Source organism: Carassius gibelio, chromosome B10 (assembly GCF_023724105.1).
Source record: "Carassius gibelio isolate Cgi1373 ecotype wild population from Czech Republic chromosome B10, carGib1.2-hapl.c, whole genome shotgun sequence".
In the NCBI taxonomy this organism is placed as follows: Eukaryota; Metazoa; Chordata; class Actinopteri; order Cypriniformes; family Cyprinidae; genus Carassius; species Carassius gibelio.
Genome location: NC_068405.1, coordinates 21,808,345 through 21,825,504, shown reverse-complemented (window position 1 = coordinate 21,825,504; position 17,160 = coordinate 21,808,345). Strand labels below are relative to the sequence as shown.

Sequence of the window (17,160 nt, the reverse complement as noted above, 5' to 3'; positions counted from 1 at the left end):
TAAAATCGCTTGTTTAACACCAAATTACACGAATGTTCATTCAAAATGCAGTGTAAATTAATACCTCAATGTGCTGACATGTCAACCCACCGCTTCACAACTAAATATTAGATTTACGGAATATGAATTAACGGTCTGACAGACTCGTATCGTATACGTTACCTAGGTTCTGGAAGGATGATTTTCTTGCTCGCGCGGGCCGCTGGAGTAGATTTGCTCTTCTCCATCGCCATCAGGTAGCTGACATCGGCGAGAACCGCTTCGAGGTCCGCCATCTTCGAGCCCTCTGGGTCGAACCGAGTCGCTAACAGTACCAGAACCGGCAGTGAGGGGACGGTGGGCGGACTCAGCACGAGACGAGCGCGGGAGCTGTGGTGATGATTATGGTGGTGATGCGCGTGAGAGGCGCGAACATCGATCCCAGCCTCAGTTCTTTTATAATCTTTTTTTCCTCAAAAGTCTCTCAGAAATCAACCATCGCGGCTGAAAATAGACGAAAAAAAGCAGAAGGAAGAACAACAACAAAAAGTCCACCCGGAATAGAAGATCTATAGGTTGCTTATTTATGAAGCAACGTCACCCTCAAGTCCACTGGAGTTGCAGAAATGGCTTCTTGTTTCAGAGAGGAGAAATATACGTGCATGGCATCACCCCAAAGTCCAGAAATTTCCAAAACAATGATATTTCTAGATGGGTATAACGATAATATCGATTAATCGAACCCCCCCATCCAGCACCCACCCCCCTTTGGGTGAGTTTAACGCCAACGACCCACCTGCCGGTGTAACTACCGTCAAAATAATGACATGCGAGTTAATTTCATTAAGCCACTGTCTGTGCAGATGAATGGAAATAACGGACTGGTTAACTACAAACGCATGCAAGCTGGCCAGTCAGTGTCACAAATGGATGATGCTCAATTCAAAACGTCGATGCGATCCCGTTAAAGCAAACAAGATATAGAACACAAGTCGTAAACGAGCGGATAAGACGATCTCCTTAAGGCATTCGAATAAAGCAAGCCAGCTCGCTGCAAAACTGACAAATCACCAATGCATGAAAATGGACGCCGATATTTCCCTGTTCAATCACATTAACCAGTTGACAGCACGTAAACAGACCACATAAAACAAGTGTAATGTGAATCCTCCTCTTCTTAAAAGGCGGAAAGATGGAGGAAATCTGAAGCCCAGTGGTTGGAGAAACATAAATAATGGCTATCGATGCGACACGGGCGGCTGGATTGTTTTCTGAATATCCAAAAAGCATTCAAGATCGAAAAAGCACATGCATTTGTGTGAATATCCTGGTAATATCACAAACAAATCCCCATTTTGTGGTTCGATGTTTGATATCTGTCACTCCTCTTTGCTGATCCAAGCTGGTCGTCTTGAATTTAGAAGCCCATCAAAGGGCCAAATTTAAACTGGATTAGTTTCGATGTGGCAAGTCCATTGCCTCGTGCAGTGCAATGCAGTTTCTCTCTTAAACTGGATTTGCTTGCTCGTCAATGCATTTATGTAATGAGAGGTGTGCTCTAAGCAGAAAACGACTGAGATATTGCTCCACTGTAACCTACAGAAGAGAGGGGGGCGCTAGAAAAGGAAATAAGCGAATGTGAACGAAATCCGAGTTTCCTTTTTCTAAAAAAAAAAAAAAAAAAGGTCGCGATGGTGCCACAAAACGTGGTCAGATGAAACTGCAAGACAGGAATATATATATAAAAAAACAAAGCTTTAGTTGTGATAAAAAAAACACACACAAAATAGAGTTCACCCTGAAATCTCTGCGCTAGATCTTGCGGAACTTCATATGCATGGCTTGTGCGTCTCAAACTCAAGCTTATATGAACGAAACTGAGTTTCGATTAAGAAAAACGACGTGGCTTTTAACCCCGACACGATTCGTTCAGGGGTTTAAAATGTACTTTGGGTTTTTCGATGTTACTGCCGAGAGAAACCACTCTTTTGGTTCCCATCCGCGTTTGGGTCGCAGATCCAAGTCTTGATCTCTTCCGACATCGCTCAACAAAAACACTATATCCGTCCACATAAAACACTCCAGTCCGGTTCCGCTCGGTACCTCCAGGAGAGAGTGCTTCTTGAGGATTCCCTGTGGTTAATCCAGATGGGAATAGACGACTATTTTCTTGTTTTAGTGCTTGTGTGTGAGTGAGCTGAGTCCCGCGGCGCGTCGTGAAGTGAAATTCAGGCTTTTCTGAGAGCTGCACTTCCTCCCAGCGGCCGAGTCGACGCAAAACCTGGACTGGAGCACTGGACTGGAGCACGTTAGCATGCGGAGCTGGACTGCAGTAAAGCAAAGTATTTGAGGTGTGTAGTCTTGAATTCCTTTTGATTTTATTCCGTTGTTCGAGTTGTTTTATTGCCCTTTTGTTATACTTCTTTAACTGGATTGATTTACGCAACACATGTTCTCTATTGAAATAAAAGCGGCTGACTATAAAAATGACTAAATGTAAATTAAAAAGCGTAAAAAAAGTACGTACTACGGCGAAGGCTGAGTTATGCATATTAAATAGATCTGGCTGACGTTGCTTAGTAACCTTCCTGAAGCGCCCAGTCACGTTATCTCATTAATATTCATAAGTCGAACCTTCCCCATAGAAGGATTTTTCATTCGCTGTCTGAATAGCGCCCACTCACCTTTCAGCAAATATGCTAGACGTACTGGGGTACGTCACTGTACGTAATTAATATTCATAACCTGTGGCGTATTCATAGTAGCGAAGTCTAGTGGCTGCGCCATGTTATCTAAATAAAAATCGTTGTGTAAGCAAGCGCATCTTTTATCAACAGTGCATCTACAAAAAAGCATAGTGCGTCTTTTGTTTGGGTTTCTCCTTGCTGTTCCTAGTCGTATGATTTAATCTGACAAACAATGATATTTTAACCCACTTCTAGGAACAAGTTAAGTCATGTAATGAACCGCTTTCGTTTATTCTCCATCGAGAATTATGATATTTTGTTTCTCGAGAAGCCTGATTATTTAATATTGCATGCCTTTCTTATTTATGATCATTTAGCTTGTAGGCTTATTGCTCTCTCTGGCGGAAAACTGGTGAAAGTGCATCTTATTTCCTTAAATTATAATTTTGTCATTATTTAGTACTCAACACCAGGTTGTTTCAAGCCTGTATGAGTTTCTTTCTTCTGTTGAACACAAAATAATATATTTTTAATGCTGGTAACCAAACAGTTGATGGTAGCCCACTGACTTCCATAGAATGAATGAAAAAAAAACTATAGAAGTCAATGGGTACCGTCAACTGTTTAGTTACCAACATTTTTTTAAATACCTTTTTTTGTGTTCAACAGAAGAAATAAACTCACATGTCTAACAAATGATGACAGAATTTAAATTTTGTGTCAACTATCCTTTTAAAAAGAAATGTTATATAAATTCAAAGAATTTGTACTAAAAGGCACAGCATTTCATATTTGTTTAATTTGTTTGAAAGTGTCCAAAATTCCTTAATGTTGCTGTGAGGTTTTAGTAAATGCACTCTTTTTTCTTTTCTTTTTTTTTTTGGACACAGATTTATAACAGGAGGTCAGTGAGGTTTAAGAAAGACAGTTTATTTTGCATCGGGCAGAAAGGGGCATGAGAGTTTTTGCAAGGAGAGGGGCGAGGAGAAATCCGTTACTGCTGGATACGGCGGATGGACTGGATCTGAGGGGTTTGGCAGTGGGAGCCAAACTCCTTGTAGTATTTGTACTCCCCACAGTGGCGGTCACACTCCATGATGTACTGGTACCCACGGTAACCAGGGAACTGGTAGCACACGAACCTGTCGTGTGCGGATCGAAAAACAGTCAGCAGTGAACGAAAATGTGAAAGGAAAAATGACACAACAGATACTCACGCTCCGGACTGAACACGCATAGAGCCCACTTCATTGTTGCACCATCCCATAGCCTGAAGAGAGGGGTAGTCGTCACTGAGCTCTCCCTTGCGGCCCAGGTAGTTCTCCCTCTCATAGATGGTCATTCTGCACTCCCTGTGGTTCTGGGAGGAATCATATTAAACATAATGTCAGCCAATGAGCATTTTATTCCAATGCAAACCAAAAAATGGTCTTTATAATATGAATTGCAAATCAAAACCAGTGCAAAATGAGGTCAGATAAGGCAGGTTGGGTCAGTGATGTGTGATGTGGTTTTAAAGCTTTGTTAACTTACAGCGCAGGAAATGGGTCTAAAGGAGGTCATTCTCTCGATGTGGTAAGCATTGCTTCCTCCAAAAGCATCGCACTGAGGGTACTCACCACGCTCCAGCACAAACTGGTGACCCTGGTAATTACCGTGCTCGTAGCCCACCCACCTGAAGAAAAACACGGGTTAAACCTCGGCTTGTGTGCCACCCTGTTTTTGCTATCGACTACTAAAACTATCTATTTAGTGAATTAAAATAAAGCTGAAGTTAAATATAAATATTAGATGAAAAAACTTGGCCTAGGCAACTAAATGAAATAAAATAAGGACTGAAATGATAAAAAATATAATAAAAAAAAAGACAGCACATAACAAAATTAATTAGACTTGAGCTAAAATTAAAATGAAAACAGGATTGAAAGTGAATGCAAAATATTATATACATAAAATACACTGAAAGAACTTGGTGTTGAATTTCACTCAGAAATTTCACAAATAATTACAAAATAACATGAAATTTAGCAGTAGAAAGACTAAAATCAGATGCTTGTCTGATTTTATATATATATATATATATATATATCACATATGATTTACTTTGAAACAATTTTCAGTCAGAAATTGCTAGAACATTTCCCAAGTAATCACACATCAGACACAGTTAAACTTCAAGATTGAAACAGAAAAACTGAAATAGTATTTTCTTAAAGAAAATACTCAAAATAATGTTATATTTACACCACTGAAAAATCATCTTTTACTAAAACAACACTGTGGCATCAGTGTTCATCGTGGATAAATGCATGAACGTTTCAGATCAGACAGTCCTTGTACATCAAAAAATATTCTGAAGTCACCTGCCTGATCAAATTAAGTGCCATAAATAAAATGCCACATGGAATAAGGACATGCCCCTGCTGACCAAGAATCAGGAATACTATTGCTCATACTTAGTGATTTTAACAAACTATTACCCCCAACTTCACTTAACCAGCTCTGTTAGTGATACCATTGTGATATATGCTGCTTTTGGCCTTATAGAGCATGTTTTTTATGTGAGTCTCAGCTACTGGAGATAATTGGCACAAACCTCAGGAATTATGTCAACGATCAGACAAAGAGTTTGGAGAAATCACTCACGCTCCGCTCTCCACTCTCAATGAGCGCACGCTCTCGAAACCAAACTCCATGACGTTGCAGCACTCGGAGGTGAACTCATGGTGACGACCCTGGAAACACTCCTCGTCGTACACGATGATCTGGAAGACAGAGGTTGGGCACTTTTAAAGATTTCAAGGGCACAGTTAAAGACTTGCATGTTGGGGAAAAGGCCAAATGGGATGTGAAGCACTATAAAAGCAGGAGTTACTCAACACCAGAGGATACATTGGAAGACTTCTACTATTAAATCATAGCAAACGCGTCCGCATTCCTGGAGCACCTGCAATCATTATGCATTGTTTTCAGACTTAATGTAAGATTTCTTGGAAAACAACAGCTTGTGATGTTTGGAGATCTTGATGCATGTAAATTTCATTGGAAAGAACACAATTATTTAAACATGAAATTAGAAAAATGGAAATATCTTTTTCTTGTATACTTTACTTTTTGCATGCATATTTGTTCGATTTATGAGTAAACATTTTTTAAACATTTTTACTCAGAAATTGCTAGTAAATGTCACAATTACAAAGAAATGATGAGTGATTAATGTGAAACTTTGGAGGAGAGAAAATGAAATAGTATTTTCTTGTAAAACTTAAAAGTAATCGTTGTTTGATTTACAACTTTGAAAAAAAAAATCTAGGAAATTTCACAAATAAATACAAAGAAATGGCAAGTGAAACACTGAATTAATGTCATATTTAAAAGCAGAAACACTCAAAACATCTTCCTGTAATATCTATTTCAATAATTTTGTTATAATTGTGTGATTTATAATTCATCACTCATAAATTTCAAGTGAATTTCCCAATTGCAAAGAAATCGTAAGTAACATTAAATCAAACGTGACATTTTTATGCAGAAAATATAAAATGCACTTATTGTAAAAAAAATTTTTTTATAGATACTAAAACAACAAAAATATAATACACTAAAATGGTGCACATTAATTTTCATTCAGAAATTGATAGTAAATTTCACAAACAGTTACAAATAAATGAGAAGTAACACACTGAATTAACTAACATTTCTGAGTAAAAAATAACCTGAAATAGTATTTTCTTGTAAAATAATCAATCATTTTTTCTTTCTCATTACAATTTTCAGAATTTTTTTTTTTTTTACAGCATACCTTCCAGTGGCCAGAGAACTTGGTGCAATGGTGAGTCATCTTGTCTGCTTGAAAACAAAGAGCAAGTCGATATAAACAGTTCAAAGTTCCAGATTAACAGAATTAGTCACTAAAAAATAATAGTGATGACAAATCAACATCCCATACATCTCTCACACACACGAAACACCACAAGCATTGGATGCATATCTGAATTAGACTAAGTGAGGAATACATCAGCACGGTCTGACTATGTGCTCTGTTTTTGACTCATTCTCAACTTATCGGACCGAACAGGAAGGCCTCTCTAAAAGTAGCCGAGGCCTGTGGAGGTTTAGACATATGAGGGAGGTGTGGGGGACAGACAACGGGCCCGTAGCGGAGAAGAACTCACCTCGCTTCGATGCCCTTGGGACGTCCTGATGTGAGAGTGAAAGCTGGGCATGTGCATGTACCCTTTTAAAGCCTCCCCTGGCAAAGGGCCCAATAAAAGCCCCGGCTCAGCAGTGAGGGAGGGGCCTGTCATTGTCCAGGTGACAAAGGAGGGGTTAAACCTATACAGCTGGAGAAGTGCAAACACCACACTATCCCTGCCTGGATCCAGGCCTGGACGCTCGGACCTGGACACACGCGAGTCACAAGCACATACGTGTTAAGGGCCGGCGCAGATCTGAGACGGTGCATGTGCAGGGGGAGATGTGCTGGTCTTGGACACGTTCCATATATGACGCTCTTGTTTTGGTTCAGTGAATGCATTGAAAATAATGATTGACAGCAGGGGAGGTCTACAGTGATGCTGTGAAGATGTCATACACAGTAAATAACATAATAAAAAATACTACATTATTCAGATGTATTAGGATTTACACAATGATATATTTAGCTTTCGTACAATACTATACCGTTTTAAAATATGCCTTGTTTGTGGCCCAGGATAATTATGTAAATCAAACTGTTAGATAACCTTTAAATATGTTGAGGAAAATAATTTATCTTGGTCATGGATTGTTTTATAGTTTGGAGATATGAAAACAAAAAGTGAAAAAGGCTTATTAACCAAACAATATAGATCATTTTAAATTAAACATTTATTTATCATCTTCTTCTTATATTATATTGTTCAAGTTTTTTTTTTTTACCTCTATGACCTAAATTAATTACTGGAAGTATCACCTGTCATTTTAAATAATGTTAATGTGAAATGTAAATGCAATATAAGTCTAATGCATTTTACAAAAGCTTTGCTATGTTTTTATGTTTTATGTTTTTGAAATAAGTCTCTAATGCTCATCAATATGTTGTCAAAAAATACAGTAAAAACTTTAATATTGTGAAATAATATTACAATTTAAAATCTCTTTTCTGTTGAAATATTTTTGAAAATGTAATTTATTCCTGTGATGCGCAGCTGAATTTTCAGCTTCATTACTCCAGTCTTCAGTGTCACATGATCCTTCAGAAATCATTGTAATAAGATTTCATTGATTATTATTGTAATAATACTGAAAACTGCTGTGCTGCTCTTTAAAAAAAAAAAAAAAAAAACTTTTGACTGTGACGAAACAACTTTAATAATAAGAAAAAGAATACATTTAATTTGTATGGCAAATTTCAAACATAAAATGCAAGCAAAAGTCAGAATATAAAAACATTTATTATATAACAGTTAGATGAAAACTTTAAGGCTTATTAAGGTTTGCACACTGCTCTTTTTCTATCACTGTGCTTTCAAAGGTTATTGCTAATCAGTGAGTCAGAGTAAGGAGAGGCTCTCTGAAGAATCATTGCAGTTGTTACAGAGCTATTGCAGCAGTCATTTGAGAAGATTGTAGTCATATATTTCATAGCGCATGTTCAAAGAGTGCCTCTGAGACTCTGTGCAGCTCCATGTGGGATCTTTCTGTTGCATAGCAAGCTCATTCTGTGTCTGCCATCACTCATACCAAGACACAAACACCACTTAAAAGATGCCACTGAAAATGTAATATTAGGCCTAAAAATCATGAGAATGTGAATGACTTGGATCAAACCATTAATAGATTTCAGACACGGATTTTAATATGGCCAACACTGTGTAGCAATAATAATAATGAACACAGTATTTAAAATGTATAAAAACATTTCTCATGGCCAATGGTAATAATAATGCACTGTTAAAATAAAGATTCATATATAAACATCACAAACTCTCTAGTATTTACTACTACTACTACTACTACTACTACTACTAATGCATTAAACCTAAAAAACATAATATATATTTAAAAAAACTATATATAAATTAATTTGATGAAAATAACAATTGCACACAAAATATATATTATATATTTTAATGCATTTGAAATCAGATTGTAACTCAGAGTGCAAACATCACAGCGTGTGGTTCTTGTGAAACTGGCAAAGTCAGAGAGCACATTAGAGAGCAAAGTCGAGTGGATTAGACTCATGTGACCCCTGACCCCTGTCCGTATGTAGCCTATAGCATATAGAGCACTGGCTAAGAGGGAAAGTGGCATTGTCAGGGTTTTTCATTGAGAGTAAAATGCTTACGGGCGCTGTGGCGAGAGCCTTCTGGGCTATGCGATGACCCTGCGGCTTTGGCACAGGCAAAGTCTGATGACGACGTGTTTCTATTGTACCCCGAGCGCCTCTGTACTCCCCTTGCCAGGGTATAAAAGTTAGAGCACTGGTCAGAGGGGGCCAGCACGAGCCAGCCATCCCAGCACAGCTGTACTCAAGCAGGTAAGAGCCCAGGTAAAACGAATTCAGCTAAAGCTGAGTCCCTTCACCATCTCACAGATCTAGCAGGAGCAATTGCCCTGGATTCACTGGGGTTTCCGGGAAATGTGAAGCCCAAAGTGTACTATCCCTAACATTCAACCCCTGTCCCATAACACCAGTCCCACATGGATGTTTTGGAGTATACGCTCCAGTTTCAAGCCTCATGACATTTTCCCACCCTTTGCTCTTTTCTCACAGACGTTCTTGAACCCCTTCATCATGTCTCAGACCGCCAAGTCCACCACCAACCAGGGCACTGACGCCAAGGACAAGGGAGCTCCCGCCCCTGCCGCCACCAGCAAGGCTTCCAAGACCGGAGACCCCGGATTCATGGGTAACTACAAGGTAAGAACTGGGTTCAACTGGGTTTAGAGATCAGATTTTGCGAGACACACCACTTACAAACATTGTGATTAGCCTGAAACTTACCCTTTTAAAAGTAAAGTATCTTTATTGGAATCTATGGTTCAAAAAGGACTTGAAAATCCATTGCTTTTTAAAGAACAGTTTTTTGAAGAACCCAAATGATTCTTCAATAAATAAAGAAAATTTAAAATTAGTTGTTTTCGACTTCCATGAAGAACGCTTAACATCTATAGAACCTCCATTACAAAAAAAAGCTCTTTATAGTACAAAATATCCTGTAGATAGTTTAAAAAATACTTCACACTAAGAAAATTTGTTATTTTAAGAACTGTTCTCTAAAAAGGTTCTGAAGAACTTCATTGGCTTCTATAGTTCCACAAAGAGCCTTCAACATCCATTGAAACTTCCACTGTATATAACAGAAAAAGTTATTTTAATGGTTTTAAAAAAGTTCTCTGGGGAGCCCAAAACAGTTCTTCACTGGCATCGCTGCAGATTTTTTTAAGAGTATCCACAAAATCAGGATAAATTGGAGAATTAAGAAAGTAATTTGGAGACCTGCTCATGCTCTACTTCTTCTCCTGCAGATCTTCCTGTTCGACCAGGAGAACTTCCAGGGCAGAATGATGGAGGTCCAGAATGAGTGCATGAACGTCTGTGAACGCGGAATGGACAGAGTCCGCAGTATCATTGTTGAGTGCGGCCCGTAAGTCATGGATATTTTCTAATGTGGATGGGAAAAACATAGAGGCTTTTTGTTAAATCATCAAGATACTTTTAGAGTTTATATCAGTGTTTTGACTTCCTGTGTTAAACTTTAAGCAAGTATTTTGTTTTGTGTTTTTGTTTTTATTATTATTAAAAAATATGCCTATATAGTATTTACTCTTTTAGTTAATTATTTTAGTACATTAAGTTAAACTAAATGAAATACTTTTTCTAATATGTGAAAATGTATTTTCACGTTTTAATTTTCAGTCTTTGTAACTATAACTCTGATCTATGTCTAGTTGGTACCATCCTTTTCCCTCCATACTCATGCTGTCATCCCTCCTTTCCTCTTTTTTTTCTGGTACACATCTGTCCGTGTTGTCCATGTCTTCAGCTTCGTTGCCTTCGAGCAGACTAACTTCCGTGGCGAGATGTTCATCCTGGAGAAGGGCGAGTATCCTCGCTGGGACACCTGGTCAAACAGCTACCGCAGTGATTGTCTCATGTCCCTCAGACCCATCCGCATGGTAGGACACTGGGAGAGCATCGCAACTTCTCATTATTGTATTCAAATGCATGTTGCTAATTGGTCCAAATGCCTACAGGACCCCATGGAGCACAAGATCTGCCTGTACGAGCATTGTGACTTCCAGGGCAACAAGATGGAGATCCAGGAGGATGACGTGCCAACCCTGTGGGCGCATGGCTTCTGTGACAGAGTGGGCAGCGTGAGGGTTCCCGGTGGAGCGTGAGTACCAAATCATAGCCTCAGTCAACGGTTAAGAGCAATACTACCCCATGGCTTACACACTCTGTTTCTCTTTTTGAAGTTGGGTGGGATACCAGTACCCCGGCTACAGAGGCTACCAGTATCTGTTTGAGTGCGGCGAGTACAGACACTACAACGAGTTTTGTGCCTTCCAGCCTCAGATTCAGTCCATGCGCCGTGTGAGGGACATGCAGTTCCACAAGCACGGCTGCTTCAATCTGACCACCGCTAAACAGTGAACTCATCCCGCTGCGGTCCTGTAGCATAACGACTAGCCTTCTCAAGGCACTTTTTATCCCCATACCTCCCCCTTTTCTCTGACACCCCCCCCCCCCCCCAGAATAGATTCATTTAAATTGTCCCAGACATCTAACTGACTTTTTATGATGCCAATAATAAACATGTTTTGGAAAAACAAAAAATGCTTGTAATTTTTTCTCTCTAACATTTAAAGGACTAAAATACATAAATATAGGCTACAATACAAATACACAATTCACACACACACACACACAAAAAATTTACCAGGGAAAATTTTTATATTTAAAATATCTTCATTTTGCTAATAGAGATATTTGGTTTTAACAAAATTCTCATTGGAAACACATTCCATAATTTGAACATAATGTGTATCATTTTGGTTAATTATGTGTTTTAAATATAGCAATTAAATATAAATCTTTTCTTTATAAACATTTATCATAAATGTCAATTTCATTTGAATTTTTATAATACAATATGTATTTATACATTTATATGTAAATAATCTATTTCTAATATCTGTAAGCCTGTTATTTATCCTATTATGCATTATATATGCCTTTATTAAAATGTATTTTACGCTATAATTTCATTGCTTTATTATAATAAAGAAGGAAGCCTTAATTTACTTTACATTTCGACAAACATGGATTAATAATTTATTTTAAATTCAAATAAATAAGTTACAATTTAATGTATGTAAAACAATTACTCATCAGATTATGGATTACTATATATACAGTTTCTGTACTGTAATTTTTTTAATCATAAAAAAGAGTGAGACGTTTATTTACATAGACATTTAAAAATAAATATTAAACAATTTAATAAGACAAAATTAAAATGTATATTTAAATTTAAACTCTAATGAAATAAAACGTCTCCGTTACGTCATGATCACATGACCCGACCGGTCACACACCGCTTCCTGTTTGCGAAAGCAGATACATAAGAGCCAAGATGGCGGCGCTTTTCAAAGCACGAAGAGGTCAGAGATTGAAATGTTTCTGAGTTTTACTGTATGTTTACAGCAGTGTAACTCGCAGCTCACGAGCGACTCTATGCGCATGTCATATGCAGCTGGATGCATTTGCAGATAGTTTATTAAGGAACCCAATCTTTAACCAATCTTCATTTGCACGACCGTCTAAATCTTTTTTGGTAATTGAATAAATTTGACCGTAGAACAGCTTAATCGTTTCCTTTCTATGACGTTGTTTCGGTTAGGTCAAAAGTTAAGGCCATTAATAAACTAGTAAATAAATATAGAATAAGAATAATCACCTGCTTAGTTTATCTGATTAAAATTCACTTGAAATGGATTCTCCATGACTAGGCTCTAACACGTATGAAATCTGAAATATTAGTTTGCTGTGTTTGTGTTGTTTTTGGATGTTTTTTGTCATATGTGGGGTTGGTTAATCTTTACCCTGATAGCTGACATTGTTTCATTCAAAACAAATGTCACTCAGTCAAACTACTGGTTTCTTAAAGAAATGCACGCGTTATGCATTTAGAGTTAGTTTAACTCATTATATATAATACATAAGCATAAATCTACAATTCTAATGCATTTTTCTCATTATTGCTATTTTGGATAGTGTGAAAGCGCACAATGACCTTTTACCTACTTTTACTCTGCATCTTCTGCGCATGCGCAGGCTATACTAACACATCAATGCTGCTAGTCAAGTGTGTGTGTGTGTGTGTATATATATATATATATATATATATATATGTATGTATATATATATATATGTGTGTGTGTGTGTCGTTTTTTGTACATTAGCCATGAAAGTTTCTTGATTTTCTTTTTTAATTTACTATGCAAATGGTGTAATATTCAAATATTTTCTACTGATTAGATTATGATTTAGTGTTGCAGTTTATGCATAATTTATTGCCATGGACCTATGATTTCACTTGCTTTATCGTTAACCTATTTTTGCTGGATCACATTTATGTTGCTGTTTCATTATATCATGATTCATTTAGCAAATCTCTACAGTACATATGTTACTATCATCTTCTTTCCTGTATTTATCAGCTCTGGGTATGGTGGTAGGGCATGGTTTTCGCTGTTTGAGCCAGCTTGCGGAGCTGCCAGAGTTGCACCAGATGATGAGGCAGACATGTAGGGACTATGCTCAAAAAGAACTTGCGCCAATCGCTGCTCAGCTGGACAAAGATCACAAGTTCCCAGCCAAGCAGGTAAAAGGAGCTTGAGTCATGGAGCTCCACAGTATTGACTGTCTTTCGTTTAGAGCACACGAGGATGATTGCGGTTGGTTTTTGGATGGTGTAGGTAAAAGAGCTGGGAGCGATGGGTGTCATGGCTGTAGAGGTACCAGAGAGTCTGGGTGGAGCTGGGATGGATTATCTGGCATACTGTCTGGCCGTGGAAGAGCTCAGCAGAGGATGTGCTTCGACCGGAGTCATCGTCAGTGTGAATAATGTGAGCCGTGAGTCAGGGAATTCTGCAGTGCACATTTAACTCTTCAATCTGTATTTGAATATATATGGTTGAACAATGAATTTATGCAGTGCCTGAATAACTCAAGCAAATTTATAGTAAAATATATATTTTTTCAGATATATTTTTTAAATATATAATGGCACTGCATAAAATCATTGTTTCAAATGTGCATGTTTTTTTTTTATATATATATATACATTTTGCTAAATATACAATTCCAATCTTCCAATCCTACACCATGGATTTGATAAAATTATATACAAAAAAATTTGTTTTGAGACATGATTTTATATATATATATATATAATAACTATTGCTCATACTTAACAGATTACTGAACTGTATCTCCACATAAAGTCAAAGTAAAGTCAATTATACACTTTATGTATCTCCACATAAAGTCACATGAAATCAAAATTGACTTTATTTACATTACTAGCGCGCATGGCTAGTCTTGATGTAAACAATTAATCCGTGCAAGTTAACCGTCTGAAAAAAAATCTTTTATCAAAAAAATCTTTAATCAAAATCTGGACATGTACTGGAATGGCATTTCTTTTCTGACGACTTCGGCTTGGGCAGAATATCCTTAAACACACCCCTCCGACCGCTATATATCAATGAGTGAGCAACAGAGAGGAGGAGCACAAACATAAAACCGTGCCCTCTAGTCAATATTCCGTTTCAGATGGAAATACGTCACTACACTGAAATCAAGTCGGCAGCAACTTCCGGTTCATGTGGACTTTAAGTATCAAACCTGCCCTTTTCATTATCATTTAGCTGAGATTTAATTCTGCATGCGATCGAATTGCTGTGTTTTAGTCTCTGTACCTGGGTCCAATTCTGAAGTTTGGCACAGAAGAACAGAAAAAGCAGTGGATTACTCCCTTCACCACGGGGGATAAAGTTGGCTGTTTTGCTCTGAGTGAGCCAGGTAAACACAGCTGCAGTTGTCTGCTTTATAAACACAGGTGCACTCATACTCCTTCACACAACAACCAGTTGTGGATTATTGTGATGATTTCATTTATACTCTACATCTATAGATCCATAGAGTTGCCCTTTTTACGCTAACATCAGTGAGGGCCCGTTTTCATCTTAGTGTGGTATGAAAGGTTGTGCTGAACAGATGTTTTTGGCTATAAAGGAAACGGCAGCGATGCAGGTGCGGCGTCGACACTGGCACAGCAGGAGGGAGACGAGTGGGTCCTGAACGGAACTAAAGCCTGGATAACCAACTGCTGGGATGCTTCCGCCACCGTCGTTTTCGCCACAACAGACAAGAGCTTAAAACACAAGGTTCATGCGCCACAGATGAACTGATTTGAAAGCGAATGATTATACAGAGTATTTTTTTTTTAAGTTCATAAAAATGTAAAGAGCTGAAATAGTTTTGATTTGATGTATTCATAGGGTGAACTGGGAACATGATTTATTTGCTTGTATAATTATTTATTCAATATATTCGTTATTTTATTTTACTTCAGGGAATTAGTGCCTTCCTAGTGCCGATGCCTCATCCAGGGTTGTCTTTAGGGAAGAAAGAAGACAAGCTGGGAATTCGAGCTTCATCGACTGCAAATATCATTCTGGAAGACTGCCGCATCCCACTCGGGAACATGCTGGGAGAGCGCGGAATGGGCTTTAAGATTGCAATGGTATGGCTGAATGGCATTTTTTTTTGACTGTACTACTGTACCAAAGCATAAAAATTGTTATTCTACTTTGAAATTTGGGTTTCGTGTTGGAATCGCTGTTTTTGTTTTGGTCTGTGTAATTGCACCCACTGACAGTTTACCTACTATTTCTGCATCTCTGGGTTGCCAGTTGGTGGAAAACACAGCTGTAGGGTAATCATTGAATCGAACAAATAAACTGGGACAGACAATGCAAACTCTTCCTGATATGAAAAGCCTAGGCATCCATCTAAAAACCCCTATGTCCAGAAGCATATCAAAATGCAGATAAATCAGCTCATCAACTTACAGTGTAAGGATCATCACCGTTTATTGTCAATTGCGCATGTCCCTGTTGCGTGTCCTCAACCTGGCAACCGGTGTGATTGCGGAGACTTAGGAGGAAGGATTAGGACGTGGGAGAAACAACTCTCTTCAATGTTGTTAATTTGGAACACAGTACCATTTCAACCTTTGTCAGTTAGTTTAAATAAAACCATTTCATTTTAGTCAAGTTATAAAACTAACGCTCTTTCACATTTGCTTTGATTGGACGGGATCTAATACAGCTGTTTTCCATCCCACAGCAAACTCTGGACAGCGGGCGGCTTGGTATCGCAGCACAGGCTCTTGGTATCGCTCAGGCGGCGCTGGACTGTGCGGCTGATTACGCTCATAAAAGAACAGCTTTCGGCGCTCCCATTGGGAAACTGCAGGCCATACAGGTGAGATAACTCACCACAAACACTCCCTGTGTGACATCCAGAGGGAAAGTGGAAAGCTTTAGTGTTTTCATCGTTCATCTGGGATGATTCAGCTGCTGACGTTTTTCTATAAATAACGTCTCTTCCAGTTTAAACTGGCAGACATGGCCTTGGCCACAGAGAGCGCTCGACTGCTCACCTGGAGAGCTGCGATGCTGAGAGACGCAAAGAAACCTTTCACTAAGGCTAGTCTGTTTTCTAATTACTAACTATTGTGAAGGTTATGGCAAATGTGCCAATGGTTTGTTTAAACTTGGGGTTAGTAGGTCAATGAATATGATGAAAAACGTGTGTGTTTGTTTGTACTCCAGGAAGCTGCTATGGCTAAACTGGCTGCATCTGAGGCTGCTACGTTTGTCTCCCACCAGGTGATCATCAAATACATTTTTATTTCTAAAGCTATCACACCGTGTCGATGCACTAACATGAGTATTTTGTTGAAATGTGAAGGCCATCCAGGTGCTGGGCGGGATGGGTTACGTCACAGACATGCCTGCTGAGCGACACTACCGTGACGCCCGCATCACAGAGATCTATGAAGGCACCAGCGAGATCCAGAGATTAGTCATCGCTAACAACATTCTCAAAGAGTATCAGCAGTAGGAGAGCTGATGTTCACATCTGTGCCTGGATTGGCTGATCGGGTCAGTCACAGATCTCAGGACTGTGTTACTGTGACTGGTCACTGAAGATGTATTAATGTTGCTGTATCACATATTGAGTGACTGCCACAAGAGTGCAGTAGAGAGTCTGCATCATTTGCCTTTGTATCAGACTGTAAGGACTAATCTTCACTGGGAATTTAAATGCATATCTGATTGTACCATAATAAATTGTATTTATTTGATATGCATTTTGAAATAAATAATGATCACTTTTTAATACTACTATTTGTTTAAAGTTGGT

At 38.4% G+C, this 17,160-nt stretch overlaps 4 protein-coding genes across 9 annotated transcripts in view; 2 read left to right on the top strand and 2 right to left on the bottom strand.

Annotated features, from left to right (window-relative positions):
* The window catches only part of LOC127966062 (beta-adrenergic receptor kinase 2-like), a 52,177-nt gene extending 50,222 nt beyond the window's left edge, over positions 1 to 1,955 (bottom strand). The window contains exon 1 of the mRNA XM_052566886.1: positions 163 to 1,955. Within this exon, the coding sequence (XP_052422846.1) occupies positions 163 to 275 (113 nt within the window). The 5' untranslated portion in view covers positions 276 to 1,955. The remainder of the gene's footprint in view (positions 1 to 162) is intronic.
* A 229-nt stretch (positions 1,956 to 2,184) lies between these two features.
* On the top strand, positions 2,185 to 11,478 carry LOC127966063 (beta-crystallin B1-like). Of its 4 annotated transcripts, XM_052566887.1 has the most exons (7): positions 2,185 to 2,330; positions 6,464 to 6,498; positions 9,427 to 9,573; positions 10,182 to 10,300; positions 10,700 to 10,832; positions 10,911 to 11,053; positions 11,136 to 11,478. In XM_052566887.1, exons 2-7 carry the CDS (start codon positions 6,496 to 6,498, stop codon positions 11,311 to 11,313), a joined length of 723 nt encoding a protein of 240 aa, XP_052422847.1. In that variant the 5' UTR covers positions 2,185 to 2,330; positions 6,464 to 6,495; the 3' UTR covers positions 11,314 to 11,478. The 4 variants fall into 4 exon arrangements, with proteins under 4 accessions (XP_052422847.1, XP_052422850.1, XP_052422848.1 ...); XM_052566890.1 differs by lacking the exon at positions 6,464 to 6,498; XM_052566888.1 differs by lacking the exons at positions 2,185 to 2,330; positions 6,464 to 6,498 and adding an exon at positions 9,049 to 9,189 and having other exon boundaries at positions 11,136 to 11,477.
* On the bottom strand, positions 3,567 to 6,891 carry LOC127966065 (beta-crystallin A4-like). Of its 2 annotated transcripts, none has more exons than XM_052566892.1 (6): positions 6,842 to 6,891; positions 6,469 to 6,512; positions 5,313 to 5,431; positions 4,200 to 4,341; positions 3,884 to 4,026; positions 3,567 to 3,808 (listed from the first exon to the last, which is right to left on the bottom strand). In XM_052566892.1, exons 2-6 carry the CDS (start codon positions 6,505 to 6,507, stop codon positions 3,661 to 3,663), a joined length of 591 nt encoding a protein of 196 aa, XP_052422852.1. In that variant the 5' UTR covers positions 6,508 to 6,512; positions 6,842 to 6,891; the 3' UTR covers positions 3,567 to 3,660. The 2 variants fall into 2 exon arrangements, with proteins under 2 accessions (XP_052422852.1, XP_052422851.1); XM_052566891.1 differs by having other exon boundaries at positions 6,469 to 6,515; positions 6,842 to 6,878.
* A 747-nt stretch (positions 11,479 to 12,225) lies between the features above and the next one.
* Positions 12,226 to 17,141, top strand: acads (acyl-CoA dehydrogenase short chain). 2 transcript variants are annotated; one of them, XM_052566880.1, is made up of 9 exons: positions 12,226 to 12,323; positions 13,383 to 13,546; positions 13,641 to 13,790; positions 14,637 to 14,748; positions 14,962 to 15,113; positions 15,302 to 15,472; positions 16,078 to 16,215; positions 16,344 to 16,622; positions 16,705 to 17,141. In XM_052566880.1, the coding sequence occupies exons 1-8, from the start codon at positions 12,296 to 12,298 to the stop codon at positions 16,461 to 16,463; spliced, it is 1,035 nt and encodes a 344-aa protein (XP_052422840.1). In that variant the 5' UTR covers positions 12,226 to 12,295; the 3' UTR covers positions 16,464 to 16,622; positions 16,705 to 17,141. The 2 variants fall into 2 exon arrangements, with proteins under 2 accessions (XP_052422840.1, XP_052422841.1); XM_052566881.1 differs by lacking the exon at positions 12,226 to 12,323 and adding an exon at positions 12,351 to 12,496.
* The last annotated feature ends 19 nt before the right edge of the window (positions 17,142 to 17,160 follow it).